At 55.1% G+C, this 15495-nt stretch overlaps 2 protein-coding genes across 6 annotated transcripts in view; both read left to right on the forward strand.

The window, feature by feature from the left end:
* LOC102017615 (zinc finger protein 324A) overlaps window positions 1–4070 on the forward strand; it is a gene marked incomplete in the record, with an annotated part of 11861 nt that extends 7791 nt beyond the window's left edge. Inside the window, 1 exon segment of the mRNA XM_005414387.2 lies at window positions 1836–4070. Within this exon segment, the coding sequence (XP_005414444.2) occupies window positions 1836–3049 (1214 nt within the window).
* A 3364-nt stretch (window positions 4071–7434) lies between these two features.
* On the forward strand, window positions 7435–12015 carry Znf446 (zinc finger protein 446). Of its 5 annotated transcripts, none has more exons than XM_013509879.1 (6): window positions 7435–8013; window positions 8900–9009; window positions 9354–9534; window positions 9815–9909; window positions 10995–11135; window positions 11215–12015. In XM_013509879.1, the coding sequence occupies exons 1-6, from the start codon at window positions 7979–7981 to the stop codon at window positions 11601–11603; spliced, it is 951 nt and encodes a 316-aa protein (XP_013365333.1). In that variant the 5' UTR covers window positions 7435–7978; the 3' UTR covers window positions 11604–12015. The 5 variants fall into 5 exon arrangements, with proteins under 5 accessions (XP_013365333.1, XP_013365332.1, XP_013365331.1 ...); XM_013509878.1 differs by having other exon boundaries at window positions 7437–8013; window positions 9354–9555; XM_013509877.1 differs by having other exon boundaries at window positions 7439–8013; window positions 8900–9281; window positions 11051–11135.
* The last annotated feature ends 3480 nt before the right edge of the window (window positions 12016–15495 follow it).

The following is a 15495-nucleotide window of genomic DNA, read 5'->3' on the forward strand; positions in this document are numbered from 1 at the left end:
CTCAAGGCCAGCCTGAACTGTGTAGTGAGACCCTGTCTCAAAAAAAAAAGAGAAAGGAAGGAAGGAAGGAAGGAAGGAAGGAAGGAAGGAAGGAGGGAAGGAGGGAAGGAAGGAAGGAAGGAAGGAAGGAAGGAAGGAAGAAAGAAAGAAAGAAATATGAAAACAAACAAGAAAAGAAAAAAATGTTCAGTTCAGGACATTTCTCTGCTGTCGCTGGTGGAGAGTGGGCAGGCAGCCCAGATCCGAGTTGAGTGGTCCCAGCAAGCCAGCCTTAGATTTATGGTGCGTTAATGCATAATATCAGCAAGCCTGTACTTTTAGTTCCACTGAAGTTTAGGTTGGGTTCTCGCTGTGTGACTGGAACCTGATTTGTTCAGTCTGCAACACACCGTGTTCCTTCTGCTGGCTTGAACTTGGCTCCTTGGCCTTCTGCCGCATTGAACTCAGTTATATACTGTTGTATACCTCACCCTGACTCGGGAGCTGTGACACTAACCAGCCGCAGCTGCTGAGTTCCAGGCTCAGCTGGCCTCTCTCCAAGATAGCTACTGGCCAGTTGGCATCTCCTGAGGGACATCTGGATCCAAATAACACACCAGCCACTGCGGTCTGCTAGGTCCACACCTACATTCCACTTGTGCGTTTCTCCCTGGAGGCCTGTGAGGTCCCCAGTAGTCACTGTGTATCTGCAGGTTCGAGCCTTCCCTTCCATGCAGAGAGCCAGGGCTCAGGGAAAAGGCACTGCTTGCCACGTCCTTCATATTAAGGTCTCTTCGCTCTCAGGCTTCTATTCTGGCTTCATATCTTCACTGGGTCCTAGAGACCCACTTCCCTCCTTCTCTTCCTCCTGTGCTGTATTCCAGCATCGGGACACCAAATCTCAGGCTACTTCTCTTCTATTCACCCCTCTGCCATCTTCCCAGAAGTCCTATAATCAATCCTTGGCTTCTTTTTAAGAGCACTAATCACTTCTATAGCCATGCCTTCCTTGGCCCCAGCTTAAACTGCAAGTTTTAAAAGTTTCTCTGCTCTAGCTTTTCCTAATGAGTATCATTGTAAATCTGGCTAAAAGCCAGCATTACTGCTGCCTTGAAATTTCCTCCACCAGGTTAATTAGTCTTTCACTTCTAAACCCAGCCTGCTGTAAAGTCTCAGGGCATGTACAAAATATGGCTATGTGCTTTGCCAGAATGTACCAATTCCCAACAGAATCATCTCTGCTGGCCAGGTGTGGTGGTGCACGTCTATCATCCCAGCACTCAGACAGCTGAGGCAGGAAGGATCGGCTTGAATTCTGAGGCCAGCCTGGGCTAATAGTTCAAGCTAGCCTGAACTGAGCAGTAAGACCCTGTCTCAGAACACAAAACAAAAAAAATCATCTTTACTGTCCACATTCCCATCAGCTATCTGGTCTGAGTTCACACCAGAATCTTCCATTAGGCTGCACTTCTGCAGCACATGGTCAGGTGGAATCACTGCAGGGACCCCACTTTTTAGCACCAGTTTTCTGAAGTGAACAGCTTCCTCTCCCCACACCCCCGCAAACAGCAGAGCCACGATCTGAAAGAGCCACAGTACCCGTTTTGTCAGCTCGTCACAGGATGAAGATGACGGGAGCTCTGGCAGACAGCTGCTCGGCTTCTGTACCCCACATCCTGGGGGTCGGCACTGTTGGGAGTTCCACACCTGTCAGGTCCACACGTCCTCGCCCCCTTCCCACAAGCCTCTGCTTTTCTTCTAGGCTTCACACCCAGTAGCCGGGTCCCTCACCTGCCCACGCAGTCTGCTCTGGTCCTGGCTAGATGACACAGGCAGCCCCGTTTTTCTGCCCTCAGGTTCCTGTTGTGTGGCCCAGCACACAGGCATCTCGAGAGAAGCCACAGCACCAACAGCCAGCCCAGAGGCCTCCCCTGGCGCCTCCCCGGGCACTCTTGCTAGTGTCCTGCCAGGCACCACACCATCTCAAGAGAGGAAGCCCACGGGAGTGTCGGTGATCTACTGGGAGAGGCTCCTGCTGGGTTCGGGGCTCCGGCTGAGCTCCCCACGGAGCGGCGGCGGGCCCGGGGATAAGGACCTAGAGCATCGGTCATCAGTGCCTCAAGTGTCCCAGGACCAGGACCCAGGGGATCCCCGCATGGCCTGGGAATTAGGGCTAGGGGAGGAGCCTGGGGAGCCAGGCCCACTCCTGGGGGACAAGCCCTTCGAGTGCAGGGCCTGCAGCAAGGTGTTCGTGAAGAGCTCCGACCTGCTGAAGCACCTGCGCACACACACCGGCGAGCGGCCCTATGCGTGCGTGCAGTGCGGCAAGGCCTTCAGCCAGACCTCGCACCTGACGCAGCACCTGCGCATCCACAGCGGTGAGACACCCTACGCCTGCCCGGCCTGTGGCAAGGCCTTCCGACACAGCTCCTCGCTCGTGCGCCACCAGCGCATCCACACGGCCGAGAAGGCCTTCCGCTGCGGCGACTGTGGCAAAGCCTTCAGCCACGGCTCCAACCTCAGCCAGCATCGCAAGATCCACGCGGGGGGCCGGCCCTACGCGTGCGCGCGCTGCGGCCGTCGCTTCTGCCGCAATTCGCACCTGATCCAGCACGAGCGCACGCACACGGGCGAGAAGCCCTTCACCTGCGCGCTCTGCGGCGCTGCCTTCAGCCAGGGCTCCTCGCTGTTCAAGCACCAGCGCGTGCACACGGGCGAGAAGCCCTTTGCCTGCACGCAGTGCGGCCGCGCCTTCAGCCACAGCTCCAACCTCACGCAGCACCGGCTGCTGCATACGGGCGAGCGGCCCTTCCGCTGTGCAGACTGCGGCAAGGCCTTCGCCAAGGGCGCCGTGCTGCTCAGCCACAGGCGCATCCACACGGGCGAGAAGCCCTTTGTCTGCACGCAGTGCGGCCGGGCCTTCCGCGAGCGCCCTGCACTTTTCCACCACCAGCGGATCCACACGGGCGAGAAGGCCCTGCGGAGGTCCAGGGCCCGGCTTCCCCTGGTGACGGGGGCAGCAGAGAAGGAGACCAGGGCTCAGGCCAGCTCTGGCCCCGCCCAGGCCTGAGTCCCTTTGCACATGGTGGCAGATTGGCCACAGCCCATGCTTCTACCCTCAGAGGTCGCGCTGCAGAGACATCAGAGGTTCATCCAGGCGCTGGGCTGGCCCTGCACCTGGACTGCAGTCAGGGCCTGCAAAGGCCAGTGGAGCAAGCTCTGGCGCTTGTTGAGTGCTTTGTGGAACTGGGAGCCTGGACCGACCTGTCTGCGCTAGCATGCGCTAGCGGCTGGGCCCAGGCCTTTGCCATGCGGGGATTCCCTGGGGCCTGCCCAGCCCTCTGAAGGCTTCTGAATGGGAGTTAGAGGGCTGGCCTGGGCAGGTGGCTAGGTTCTGAGCCTCAGCTTCCTCCTCTGTGCAAAAGAAAAAATTTGGGTCCACCCTGGTAGTAGGATCCTGATAAGGTCTTACATGTTCACCAGCAGCCACTGGAAATTTCCTCCTGTGAGCCCTGTGCTAGTATCTATTCCCACTTAAAAGGTGAGGGAGGAGAGGGGAGGGGAGCTGCCCAGGGCACACAGCAGAACCAGACTAGAACTCAGGCACACTGGCCTGGCTCCCTGGGTGCAGCAGACTCCCAGGAGGTGGAGGCCTGTGGGAGATGTGGCTCTCAGCTGTAGAGAGACAGATCAAGGGTGCTGCCCTGGCTGTACCATTCATATCCTCACCCAGCCCTGTCACCAGCTCCTGAGACCAAAATCAGTGTCAAGAACCCTTTATATCTAAGTCTGTGGTAACTTCGGAGGGAAGAGGTCCAGCTGCTCGTTTTTGCTGGGTTGTTGGCCACAAGTCCCCTGATCTCCCCCACGGCTGGAAGGTGGCACTGCTGAACAGGGAGGACTTGCCATTACCTAAGACTGGTCTGGCTCTTTGGAGCTTTGGGGACAGATGGGTGGGGTGGTGGCCTAGTTTGCCTCTTCTGTCCTGTAGCTGATCGGGTCTGTTCCTGCCTGAGGCCTCAGTGCTGGGGAAGTTAATGATCTTTGGACTGGGAGGAAAAAAAAGACTAGTATTTACAACTTGGAATGGATGTAAGTTGTCATTTCTTGCACAGGAACATGGGAGGCCACGGTCTTAACCCTTGGCTCCATGCCAGTGTTCAGGTTTTCACAAGACTCCAGAGAGGCTCCCTTAGTATATGCAAGGCTCTGGGTTCAATCCCCAGCACCACACACACAAAAGAAAAGAGGTTCCCTCAAAAGGACTTTTTCTTTTGGGGGGGCAGTATAACTCAGCCCCTTCACACTGAGCTGCATCCTTTACCATTTTATTTTTTATTTTGAGACAGGTTCTGAAACCAGTAAGTTGCCTGGGCTAGAGTATAGTATATAACCCTGCCTCAGCCTCCCAGAATGCTAGAATTACAGGTATATACCACTCCACCCCAAAGGTCTTTTTTTTGGTTTTGGTGTTTTTGAGACAGGGTCTCACTGTGTAGTTCAGGCTGGCCTTGAAGCAGGAAGTGGTGGCTCACACCTGTAATCCCAGAACTCAAGAGGCTGAAGCAGGAGGATCATGGTGAGTTTGAGGCCAGCTCAAAGTGAGCTAAAGGCCAGCCTGAACTGCATAGCAAGACCGTCTCAAAAAAACCAAAACAAAACAAAACCAAAGAACAGGCTGGCCTTGAACTCTGCAGCCTCAGCCTCCTGAGTGCTGGAATTGTAGGTGTGAGCCCCCTCATCCAGCTTTTTAAACATCTGTGTGAACAGTAACAGCCCGATGCCTCTCTCACCCTAATACAATACAGGCGTATTGAATGGACATGCAGTGGAGATGTTGTCATCACACGTTTGGGCATTTTGCTCAACCTGGAGAGACCGTGGGTAGAGATGCAGCCAGGGTGAAGCCCAGCTGGGGAGTAGGACATCTGCATCCTTTGGTGGCTGTCTTGCTTACTTTTCTCTCATTGCTGAGACAAAATATCCAGTGCCCAAAATTAAGGAAGGAAAGGTTTACTTAGCTCAGTGTGTGGAGGCTTCAGCCTGTAATCAGCTGGCGAAGGCAGGGAGGCGTGGCACAGGGGCAACACTTCAGGTCGGCAGAAGACAGCGAAAGCAGTAAAAGCGAAAAGGGAGGGAAGCAAGCCTCTTTTCCTCCTGATACTGTATATCTGCTCTCTGCCCACACCCACACCGCCTCTGCCCTCCTCTTCCGTAAGCAGAGGATGTTCACAAAGGACGGACCCTGGCTCCCTGCTGAAGCATTTTAAAGTTGAGCTTTTAAACTTCTCAAGTTGGACAGTGAACAACATCCTAGAGCAGCAAGGGCTGTCCTTTTCACCCCAGGATGTAAACTGCTGAGTCAGTTAAGCTGCTAGACTCCTCAGGTTGACACAGTGCATCAGCCGTAACAGTGGCCTGCAATGGGTTAGGGTGGGAGCCACAGCTCCTGGGAGCTGAGCCTTTGTGGGTTCAGGTCATGCAGGCAGGCAAAGTGAAGCATGGTCATGTGCTGTCAAGGCAGAGTGGACTCCAGCCCAGTAGATGCTCTCGTCCCATCACCTCCAAGACACGGGAGCCATCCCCTGTGCTCTGCGGGCAGACAGCTATCCTGTTCACCCACCTTGGGTACCAGACCCGCCTCCTGCCCATCAGGCCTCACAAGTTCCGGCAAGGAAGGACAGCATGCTGGACCTCCTCCCCAAACCCTGCAGGGCAGATCCTCTGAGTGGGGCCCCTGATACTCTGAGTCATCATCTGTTCCCCATTCCTCATGCCATGGACTCAGCCTGCAGATCTAGGAAATGTAGACACCCCCACCTGCCACAGAGAGACTCCTGGGGAGGCTGTGGCGTTCAGGACTGAGGACATCTGTTAAGCAAGTGGGTACCCAGCCACACGAAACTTTTCCTGGGCCTCGGGTGGGGATTTCTGGAGCCAAGTTTCTGCCCTGAGCCCTCAGGTGCGTCCAGTGCCCAGTCTTGTGCACTGGCCACCAGCCTTCTCTCCTACACTGCATTCCTTGCCACGTCTGTGCTTGTGCCCCTGTTGTCCCAGGGCTCTGCTCTCCTCGATTCTGCTTCCTCCAACACTGGAACTAGTCAGGGCCTCCAATCTGGGCGCTCTCCTTCCAGCCTTGGTCCCTGAGTTACCTTTTCCTCAGCCCAAGGTCATGTCCACTGGCCTCTCCTTACCCTGAATTAGCTGTGATGATAAAAGTGTCCTGGGCCTTTGCAGTCAAAACGTAAGACCAAACACATCACATTTATCTCCAACTCACTGGAACCACAAAGTGTTTGAAACACAAATCAAGTATGTGATGGGGAGCTGGGCATGGTGGCGCACACCTGTAATCCCAGCACTTGGGAGGCTGAGGCAGGAGGATTTTGTGAGTTTGAGACCAGCCTGAGCTACAAAGTGAGCTCAAGGCCAGCCTGAACTTCATACTGAGATCCTGTCTCAAAAAGACAAAAAAACAGTATGTGATGGGAAAAAGAGTCAACAGCAATGGCATTCTGAAGCTAGAAGTGGGTGAGGATGTCACTAGTTCAAAGAAAGCTAAATGTTGAATTGGCAAGGAGGAAAACAGACCCAAGCAGGCTTATCCTATTGTGCAGCAGCCGACTTGGGAACAGCCCAGGGAGGGGAGGCCTATACCAAACTTCCAGAAGAGCCCTGAGAGTCATTAAAGCCCCTGCACCCTTCCCACCTATGGTAAAAGAGTTGTTTGCAAAGAACCTGCATAGTCCCAGAGAAAAGCTCTACTCTTCCAAAATAGCCCAACCCAAGGAAGCTGGTGGAAATCTCAGTTGATGAGCTCTACCCACACAACTGCTCATCCAGAGCTGGTAGTGCGGCATTTTCCCAGGTATCAGAAGATACCAAAACACAAAATGTAGCTTGGGATTGAATGAATAAGTCATGGCTCAGCCACTTGATCTGGAAGCAAAACTGACCCAATGACATGGTTCGGCCTTTTAAAAACAGCGGGGCATGGTGGCGCACGCCTGTAATCCCAGCACTTGGGAGGTTGAGGCAGGAGGATTGCCCTAAGTTCAAGGCCAACCTGGATTACATAGTGAGGCCCTGCCTCAAAAGTAGTGTAAAATACCGCCGCCCCTCCCCAAAAAAGCAGGGTGTGCTGGCGCACGCCTGTAATCCCAGCACTCAGGAGGCTGAGGCAGGAGGATCCTTGCGAGTTCGAGACCAGCCTAGGCTACAAAGTGAGCTCAAGGTCAGCCTGAACTGCACAGTGAGACCCTGTCTCAAAAAGACGCCCCCCAAAAAAGAATGTAAAATAAACAACTAGTAAAAATATTGGGAGAAGCACTCGGGAGACTGAGGCAGGGGGATCGTTGCGAGTTCGAGATCAGCCTGGGTTACAAAGTGAACTCAAGGCCAGCCTGAGCTGCACAGCGAGACCCTGTCTCAAAAAAAAAAAAAAAAAAAAAGAGAGAGAGAGAGAAAACAAGCATAGACCGCTTGTCTAATTCTGGTCCCCAAATAAAAGGCTGAGCACATCCATGAACCTGCACAGAAACGTCAATCCTTCATTTGCATAATTGTTATCTGAAGACAAGTGAGAGACAGTGATTCCATGGTTACCTCCTCAGTACAAGACTGCCCGCCGGACTGACTGCCTGTGCCCGCCCGCAGGGCTGCAGGGCGCTTAACGAAGGTCGAATGGTTTCCAGTACCCTCCTCGCGGGACAAATCCCGCCGGCTCTCTCCACGGGACCGCGCGCAGAGGAGTCTCAAGCGAACTCTTTGACCCAGAGGCCACAGAGCCGCTTCCTCCGGCCTCCTCAGCGGCGGGGAGACGCTCTCGTCGTCGGCCTGGAGACAGCGGAGGCCCCTGGAAGGGCTGCAGTTGTTACTAGGTGACAGCGGGCTGCCGACGCTACCTTGGGGGGCTGAGACAGGTGCTCGGACGGGATGCCCGCTTTGATTGGCCAAGCGATAGCACCGTTAGCCAATAGAACCTCGGTCCGCTACGCACATGCGCAGGGATCCAACGCGCGTCGGTGGGCCGTGGTGAGTTGCGGGGTTCGGCGGCAGGCGAAGCGCGGGTGCCGTCCGGGAGCGGGAGCTCCGGAAGCTGGCCGGGCAGATTCCTCGAGAGCCGCAGCGCGCCGCCCAGTCGTGAGGAGCCTCTGACGACGCGCGCCTGTCCTGGCTGGCAGAGGCCTTCGGGAAACGTAGTCCGAGGGGCGCGGCGGCGCCCGGGACCGGAAGGGGTGTCGCCCCGCTGCGGGCCTCTCTCCTCTCGGAGGACCGAGCGCCGTGCCCCGTGCAGGGCCGGCCTCCCGCGGATCTGCTCCTTCGCTCGCAGTCGGGGAGACCGGGCCCCTGCGGAACTTCCTCGGGGCTCCGGGTCCTGGCCGGTGGTCCCCGCGGTGCTGTTCGGCTTTCTGTGCACGGTCCGGGCGGTACGGAGTGCGGAGCGTCCCTTTCGCTGCAGCTGGAGCGCGGGGCCTGTTACACTCGCTCCCGCGATGCCCCTCGTCCCTCACCCTCTGCCTCGCCCGGCCCTGGAGCCAGACGTCCAGGACACTGGGACGCTCGCCCCGCCTCTGCCCCCCGCCCTGGACCGCTGCTCCGCCTTCCCGAATGGCCCCTCGTCTTGCTGGAGGAGCCGCTCCTGTCCTCCCCAGCAGTCCTCTTGGACCCCAGTATCTGACGCAACTCCAGTTTGGTGAAACGATCCTGGATACCTTGCGTTTTCTCCCAAGGCTTCCCCCTGGTTTCAGTCTCCTTAGCAGTCAGCTCTTGTACCCTCCTTCGGTGAAGCTTTCCCAGCCTCCCCGACGCTGGCCTCAGGGTCTGCTCTGCGCCGGCCGTGGCCCCCAGGCTGGCCCTGCTGTCTGCCTTGGCCTGGCCAGGCCCCCTTGGATGACACTGTGATCCTCCTCTTCTCCAGGTTCCTCTCGGCAGCTCCAAGAAGACACTCCAGAAAAAGAATGCCATCCCCTGTGGGTCCCTCACACCTGCCCCTCGGGGACCCTGAGGCCAGCCTCGAGGGGCCGGAAGGTGCGCGGCTGCGTTTCCGGGGATTCTGCTATGAGGAGGTGGCAGGGCCGCGGGAAGCACTGGCCCGGCTCCGAGAGCTGTGCCGGCAGTGGCTGCGGCCCGAGGCCTGCTCCAAGGAGGAGATCCTGGAGCTGCTGGTGCTGGAGCAGTTCCTGGGCACGCTGCCACCTGAGATCCAGGCCTGGGTTCGCAGGCAGCAGCCAGGCTGCCCCGAGGAGGCTGCTGCCCTGGTGGAGGGTCTGCAGCAGGACCCTGGGCAGCTGCTGGGCTGGGTGAGTGTGGTGGCATTACTTCTCAGGGGGATAGGTTGAAAGGAAAGCCTGTGACATGCCTCTTCTCCTTAGATCACAGCCCATATTCTGAAGCCAGAGGCGCTGTCTGCAGCCCGGAAGACAGAGGAATCCTGTGGGAGCCCTCAGCCCTCAGTGAGGGAGGGTCCCTGTGGAGCAGCCCCAGGGGAGGGCCCACAGGACGCCAGGATGGAAGGCTCTGCCCAGCTCAGTTGCATTGTGAAGGAGGAGCTCGGTGTGGATGGGCAGGAGATGGGTGAGGCTAAGGGTGGGCGGGGCGGGTTCCCAGGAGAGATTGTGCCAAGGCAGGGGCTCCTGGACCCAGTGTGGATGACCCTGGCTGGGTTGGGGACTCTGGAGCTATTGCAGAGCTGAGACCAGGGAGGCAGGAGTAAAGAGCTGGCTACCCACCATGTCACACAGCAGCGCTGGGTCCAGGCCATAGCAGTGACACCAGCCCCTCCTCCACCTGTTTTATGTGGTTAGCCCCTGACACCCCTTTGCATCTGCTTCAGCACCTCTCAGCCCCCTACTTCTGGCCCCATCATCCAAGCATCATCGGGAACACCAGGAATCGGCCTCCACATCTTTACAACCACCCAGGGATCAGGTGAGTTTCTCTGGTTGAGGGGGCATCCCTGGTGGTGCTTCTGCCTTGTGGTCCCGCAGGCTGTCTGGGCAGTGACTCTTGTGCTCTTTGCTGCTCAAAAGGAAAGTAAGTCCCAGAGTTACCCCACAGTTCCTGAGGGCAGAGGGAAAGCCTGCTGTCTCCAGTGATTGAAGAGGCGTGTAGTGTAGGCCGTGGAAACCTGGTTTGTGTGGCTAGAACTCATGGGTGTGGCTTCCTCATCTCCAGAGAAGTCCTGGAGAGGTGTGTGGCTCCCAGGGTTGCTGGGCTGCACCTGGACATTTGAACTTGTTTGCGGGCCAGGCAGGGACAGATGAGCAACTGTAGTAGTGCCTGCCTTACACCTGAGGTCAGACAGAGATACTTTTCCCAGGAAATTTCTAAAGTCCCTTGTCTGCTAAGGCTTTTCGCGGAAGGCAGTCAGCCAGGCCTGGAAGCTTAGCTCAAAGCTCTGCTTCCTTGAGCCCTGTTCCCAAGTGTGTGGAGTGAGAGATTTGTTCTCTCCCAGCTCTTTTGCTTCTGAGCTTCCCCATTCAGAGGCTTCTGCAGCATAGCTGCTGCTTGAGAGACATTTCCAGGCCTTCAGTGAAGACCCACAGGTGCCCTGCACAGCCTGTGGCCCAGTCAGAAACCTGAGGCAGTGGGATAGCTGCACCCTCCCAGGGGTCTTCCTCAAAGCCTGCTCAGCCTTTGTCTGCGGCCACATGTGGCTGCCGTCTCCCTGTCTCTGCTCTGGCTTGTCCTTCAGATTCCTTTCCCCAGCTCAGCAAAGCCTCAGATGACGTACCTGGGGGCAGTGGGGAGGACAGACCTTGTGGGCAGGACGTGCACTCCTGGTCAGGCCCCTCTGCACCAAGCTCACCCTCTCTTGAGGCCCTGCTGGCACCCTGAACTTGCTGCAGTACCAGTCACCTACTCACAAGTCCCAAGGTACCCCACTATACCTCTTAACGTGGGCCCTCCTAGTACCAGGTCTCCACGTCCAGAGACAAGGCAGATCCACTACAGGTAAGGAGTTAGGCAGAACACATCCAGGTCCCCAGGGCTCTTGCTCCCTTCTCTTCAAGGCATGGTGACGGAGGAGTGCCATCCCTTCCCAGCCATGACAGTTGCCTACCCACAGGAGCAATGGGCCCTGCTGGACCCGTCACAGAAGGAGCTCTGCTGGGATGCAATGCTGCAGAAGTACGGCTCTGCAGTGTCCCTAGGTGAGGACTGCCTTGCCCGAGTCCCTGTACCCTCACACCTCCATCTGGGTGTGTGCCTGCCTGACCCCCCCATCCACAGGGCTGCCGGACGGAGAACTGAACCCTGACCGGGAGCTGAGCCCACACCCCACTCACCAGGACCCGCCTGTGCCACGCAAGCCCTACACGTGTGCACAGTGCGGCTGTGGCTTTGACTGGAAGTCGGTCTTCGTGATGCACAGGCGCTCGCACACGCGTGCCCAGGAGCCCGTTCCGTCGCCCTGCGCATCCCGCAGCACCCCACGCCATGCGCCAGGCCACACCTGCCAGGACTGTGGCCGCAGCTTCAGCTGGAAGTCACAGCTGGTTATCCACCGCAAGGCCCACGCTGGCCAGCGGCGTCACGCCTGCGGAGACTGCGGCCGCGCCTTCGACTGGAAGTCACAGCTGGTCATCCACTGCAAGGGCCACCGGCCTGAGGCACCGTGAGGAGGAGCCGCCCCTGGGATGGAGGTCAGGCTCGCCGCTGAGCGTGATTGCGCAACGCAGTGGCCGCGCAGGCCATGCTCCCCACGCAGGGTGCAGTGCACGCTGACCGCACTCCCTGCTCCAGGACCTCTTGCTGGCAGTGGGGACGCGGGAACTGCCCTGTGCCCTCCCTGAAGCAGCAGGGCCTCCAGTCTGTGTGTGGAAGGGGGCAAGAGACCCAGGAAAGCACAGCTGGCATCTGTTCTGAATGTGGCCTTGTCTCCTGTCGTTTCCTGGTTCTTGGTGACCAGAGGAGAATTTTCCTGGACAGCCTCACAAATGTCAAGAGACCCTGCTCGCCGGGCATGGTGGTGCACGCCTGTGATCCCAGCACTCGGGAGGCTGAGGCAGGAGGATCGTTGCAAGTTCGAGACCAGCCTGGGCTACAAAGTGAGCTCAAGGCCAGCCTGAACTGCATAGCGAGACCCTGCCTCAAAGAGACCAAACAAAAAAACAAACAGGAGACCATGCTCAAGCCAGGAAATGGTTTCAAATTGAAAAGTGTGCTACTTAAGTAGCACAAGGCTAACAGACGAGCCAGGACACCACCAGCCTGTGAGCAGCCACTGTTCCTTTGTTTTGGTTTCTTTTATTTTACCTCCACACTCTGCTGCATATTTATTATGTATCCTTGCCCTACTTTTAACTTGGAATTGAGCATGTGTTTTCCTGTCACCTGTCAGTAATTAATAAGGTGTGGTGCATATATAAGAAGCCTTAAACATATGGTAATGAGGGTAGGCCAGCTCAAGGACACCTAGGGTAGTTAATGTGGATGCAGTCTTTAGCTCCCCTTCCTGGCTAGCTGATGGTCCCCGTCCCATTAGGGTTCCCTTTCAGTTGGTTAAGGCCCTCTCGCACCTTGGCCCACTTCCCATTATCAAAAAAAAGCCGGCACAGTTCAACTGTCCTCAGCCACCTGCCCCAGGCCAGCAGTTCTAGAGACCCCTCCCCACTCATATCTGACTACCTCCCTGTATTCCCCCATTAGAGACTGACCTCCAAGTGCATAATTTATGTTTTGGGAAGGGGCTCAAGGGTATGAACTCAGGACCTTGGGCATGCTAGGCAATCACTGAACTACACTGTAGCCCTGTTTTTATAAAAAAAATTAGAGGCAGGGTCTCACTAGATTGCCTAGGCTAGCCTTGATCTTGCGATCCTCCTGCCTCAGCCTCCTTAGTAGTTAGGAGTATAGGTTGGATTTCTGACATAAATTATACTTTGAAAATGGGAAAGTCTCTGAATAAGAATTTGATTTCTCACTTCTGCTGGCCAGAAAATCAGTAGTGTATGCTCCTTGCCTGGCAGCTTAGAGCCATGGGGTAGCTGTCCAACCCAGAGGGGCCAGCCCCAGTGTCCCTCTCCAGCCCACCTCCTTCCTTGGCCACCCACATCGTCAGCATCCTCACTGTCCTGTGAGCTCTGAGGTGGGCAAGTAGGGGACTTCCTTGCTTTGTGCGGGTGGACACACTGGAGGCCAGGGCACAGCCCCACGTGCCCTGTGGTGGTGCGGAAGGACAAAGGCTCAGTGCCCTGCTGCCTGGAAGTGTCTGCTGGCTCTCCAGACATCACTCAGGACTTACACAGTGTTCACTTCTTAGCAGCTGCTCTAACCAACTAGGTGAGCTGAAACAGATTTATTCTCTTACAGCTCAACATAAAAATATAAATGAATGGGAATACAGCTCAATGGTAGGGCACTTGCCTAGCTTGTGTAAGCTCCTGGACTCAATGTCTAGGACTGCCCCCTCCTCCAGTCTGCACCATAAACCACTATAAAATAGAAAATGTTGCCAGGCATGGTGGTGCACGCCTGTAATCCCAGCACTCAGGAGGCTGAGGCAAGAGGATCGTTGTGAGTTCAAGGCCAGCCTGGGCTACAAAGTGAGCTCCAGACCAGCATGAACTACATAATGAGACCCTGTCTCAAAAAAATGACTAAAAAGAAAAAATAACTTTATTTTACTTTATTTTTTTTCTTTTTTTTTGTCTTTTTGAGGCAGGGTCTTTCTGGCCTTGAGCTCACTTTGTAGCGCAGGTTGGTCTCAAACTCACAGTGATCCTCCAGCCTCAGCCTCCAGAGTGCTGGGATTACAGGTGTGCACCACCATGCCCGGCAAAAAAATATTTTAAGGTTCCAAATAAATAATGACTAAAACATAAATGTAGAGAAAGTCTATGAAGCAGTAATTCACTTCAGAAGAAACCTTATTACCCGGCTAAAATCTGCACGCTTTGAAGCAATCAGGAAAATACTAGCACTACGAGAGAAGGGCTTGGCCTCCCTGGTCCCTGGCCACATAGCCAGTGCATGACACTGGTATTCACAGCACTGTCAACAGATGAATAAATAAATACAAATCAAAATTATATGTGGAGGGCTGGGGATATAGCTCAGCGGCACAGTGCCTGCCTGACAAGCGCAAGGTCTTGAGTTTGACTCCTGGTACCAAAAATAAATAAAAATTTAAAAATAAAAACAAAATTATATGTGGGGCTGGAGATGTAGCTCAGTGGTACAGCACTTGCCAAGCGTGTGTGAGGCCCAGCTTCAATACCCAGTGACACACGCGCACACATGTGCACACCAAAATAAATTTTAGAAACTTAAAAGGCTCAGGATGTAGCTGAGTGTGAGGCCTAGGGTTCAATCCTCAGTGTGGGGTCCGAGGGGGTGAATGACCTAAGCTGGCTAGGACTAGAAGCATGGATTTGAACAAAGTGCCAGGGAGCTTGTGTATCAACAGTCTATAGTGAGATCTATAATACCATTAATGTGTTTTGACCCAACACCGGCAGTGATGGGGTTGGCTAAGTAATTCCCAGTTAAAGCACTTCTAAGTGGGGGCTGCCGCTGCCGTAAAGCGTGAGTGGTACTCCCACCCTCCTTGGGACATGCATCAGGGGTGAAATGAATTGCCAGTTGGTAAGTACTAGAGGCCCTGAGGGAGCTCATCAGGGTTCTCAGACACACATGTATTCCTGTACTTGTTTTCTGGATTTGTGTGTGTGTGTGTGGTGGCACTGAGATTGAACCCATGACATTGGCACTGAGCTGTATCCTCAACTCTTTTTTATTTTGAGAGAGGGTCTTGCTAAGTTTCTTGGGCTGGGCTCCAGTTTGTGATCTTCCTGCCTCAGCCTTCCAGAGTGCTGGGATTATAGGCCACCATGCCTGGGGTTTTTTCATTGTTTTTTGTTGATTTTTTTTTCTTTTTGAGACAGGCTGTCACTAAGCAGTTCAGGCTAGTCTTGAACACACTTTGTAGCCCAGGCTGGCCTCAAACTCGCAACCATCCTCCTGCCTCAGCCTCACCAGTGCTGGGATTACAGGTGTGTGCCACCATGCCCAGCTCTGTTTTTCTTTTCTTTTTTGACAGAGTAGTAAGATTGTGGCTTTGAACTCACAATCCTCTGGTCTCAGCCCCTGAAAGTGCTGAATTACAGGCATGGATCACCACACCCAACTATTCCTATAGTTGTTTATGAAGGTCCTCCCAATGACACTGCAAGGTGAAGGCAGCATGCCCACCCTGCACGTAAACAAACCAAGGCCCTGAATGACCTCTAGAACCACCATCCCAACAGGAAGGATACAGGTACCCTTTGTAGGAAACTTTCCCTATGTCTTGTTGAAGCCTCATAAAGATCCTTCTAGGTAAGTACAACCATCTGCTCCATATTCCATTAGAGGAAACGGGCACAGGAAATAGGTTGCTCTAGGAACTTACCCCAAGTCATGTAGCCTATAAGTGGCTACCTCTCTCTTTACACCTCAAGTGCTGAGATCTAAATACCTAGGTTCAAATCCACCATACATCCCTACTGTACATCCTCAGCACGTCAAATG

The sequence above is a fragment of the Chinchilla lanigera genome, unplaced genomic scaffold (genome assembly GCF_000276665.1).
Source record: "Chinchilla lanigera isolate Chin_1 unplaced genomic scaffold, ChiLan1.0 scaffold00183, whole genome shotgun sequence".
Lineage (NCBI taxonomy): Eukaryota > Metazoa > Chordata > Mammalia > Rodentia > Chinchillidae > Chinchilla > Chinchilla lanigera.

Bases quoted from the DNA above. Each gene is read 5' to 3' on its own strand.
- Znf446 (XM_005414392.2), top strand. From the start codon at position 7,979: ATGCGCAGGGATCCAACGCGCGTCGGTGGGCCGTG. The intron at 8,014-8,899 runs GTGAGTTGCGGG...CCTCTTCTCCAG, and splicing joins ACGCGCGTCGGTGGGCCGTG to GTTCCTCTCGGCAGCTCCAA. The intron at 9,556-9,814 runs GTGAGGCTAAGG...CATCTGCTTCAG, and splicing joins TGTGGATGGGCAGGAGATGG to CACCTCTCAGCCCCCTACTT.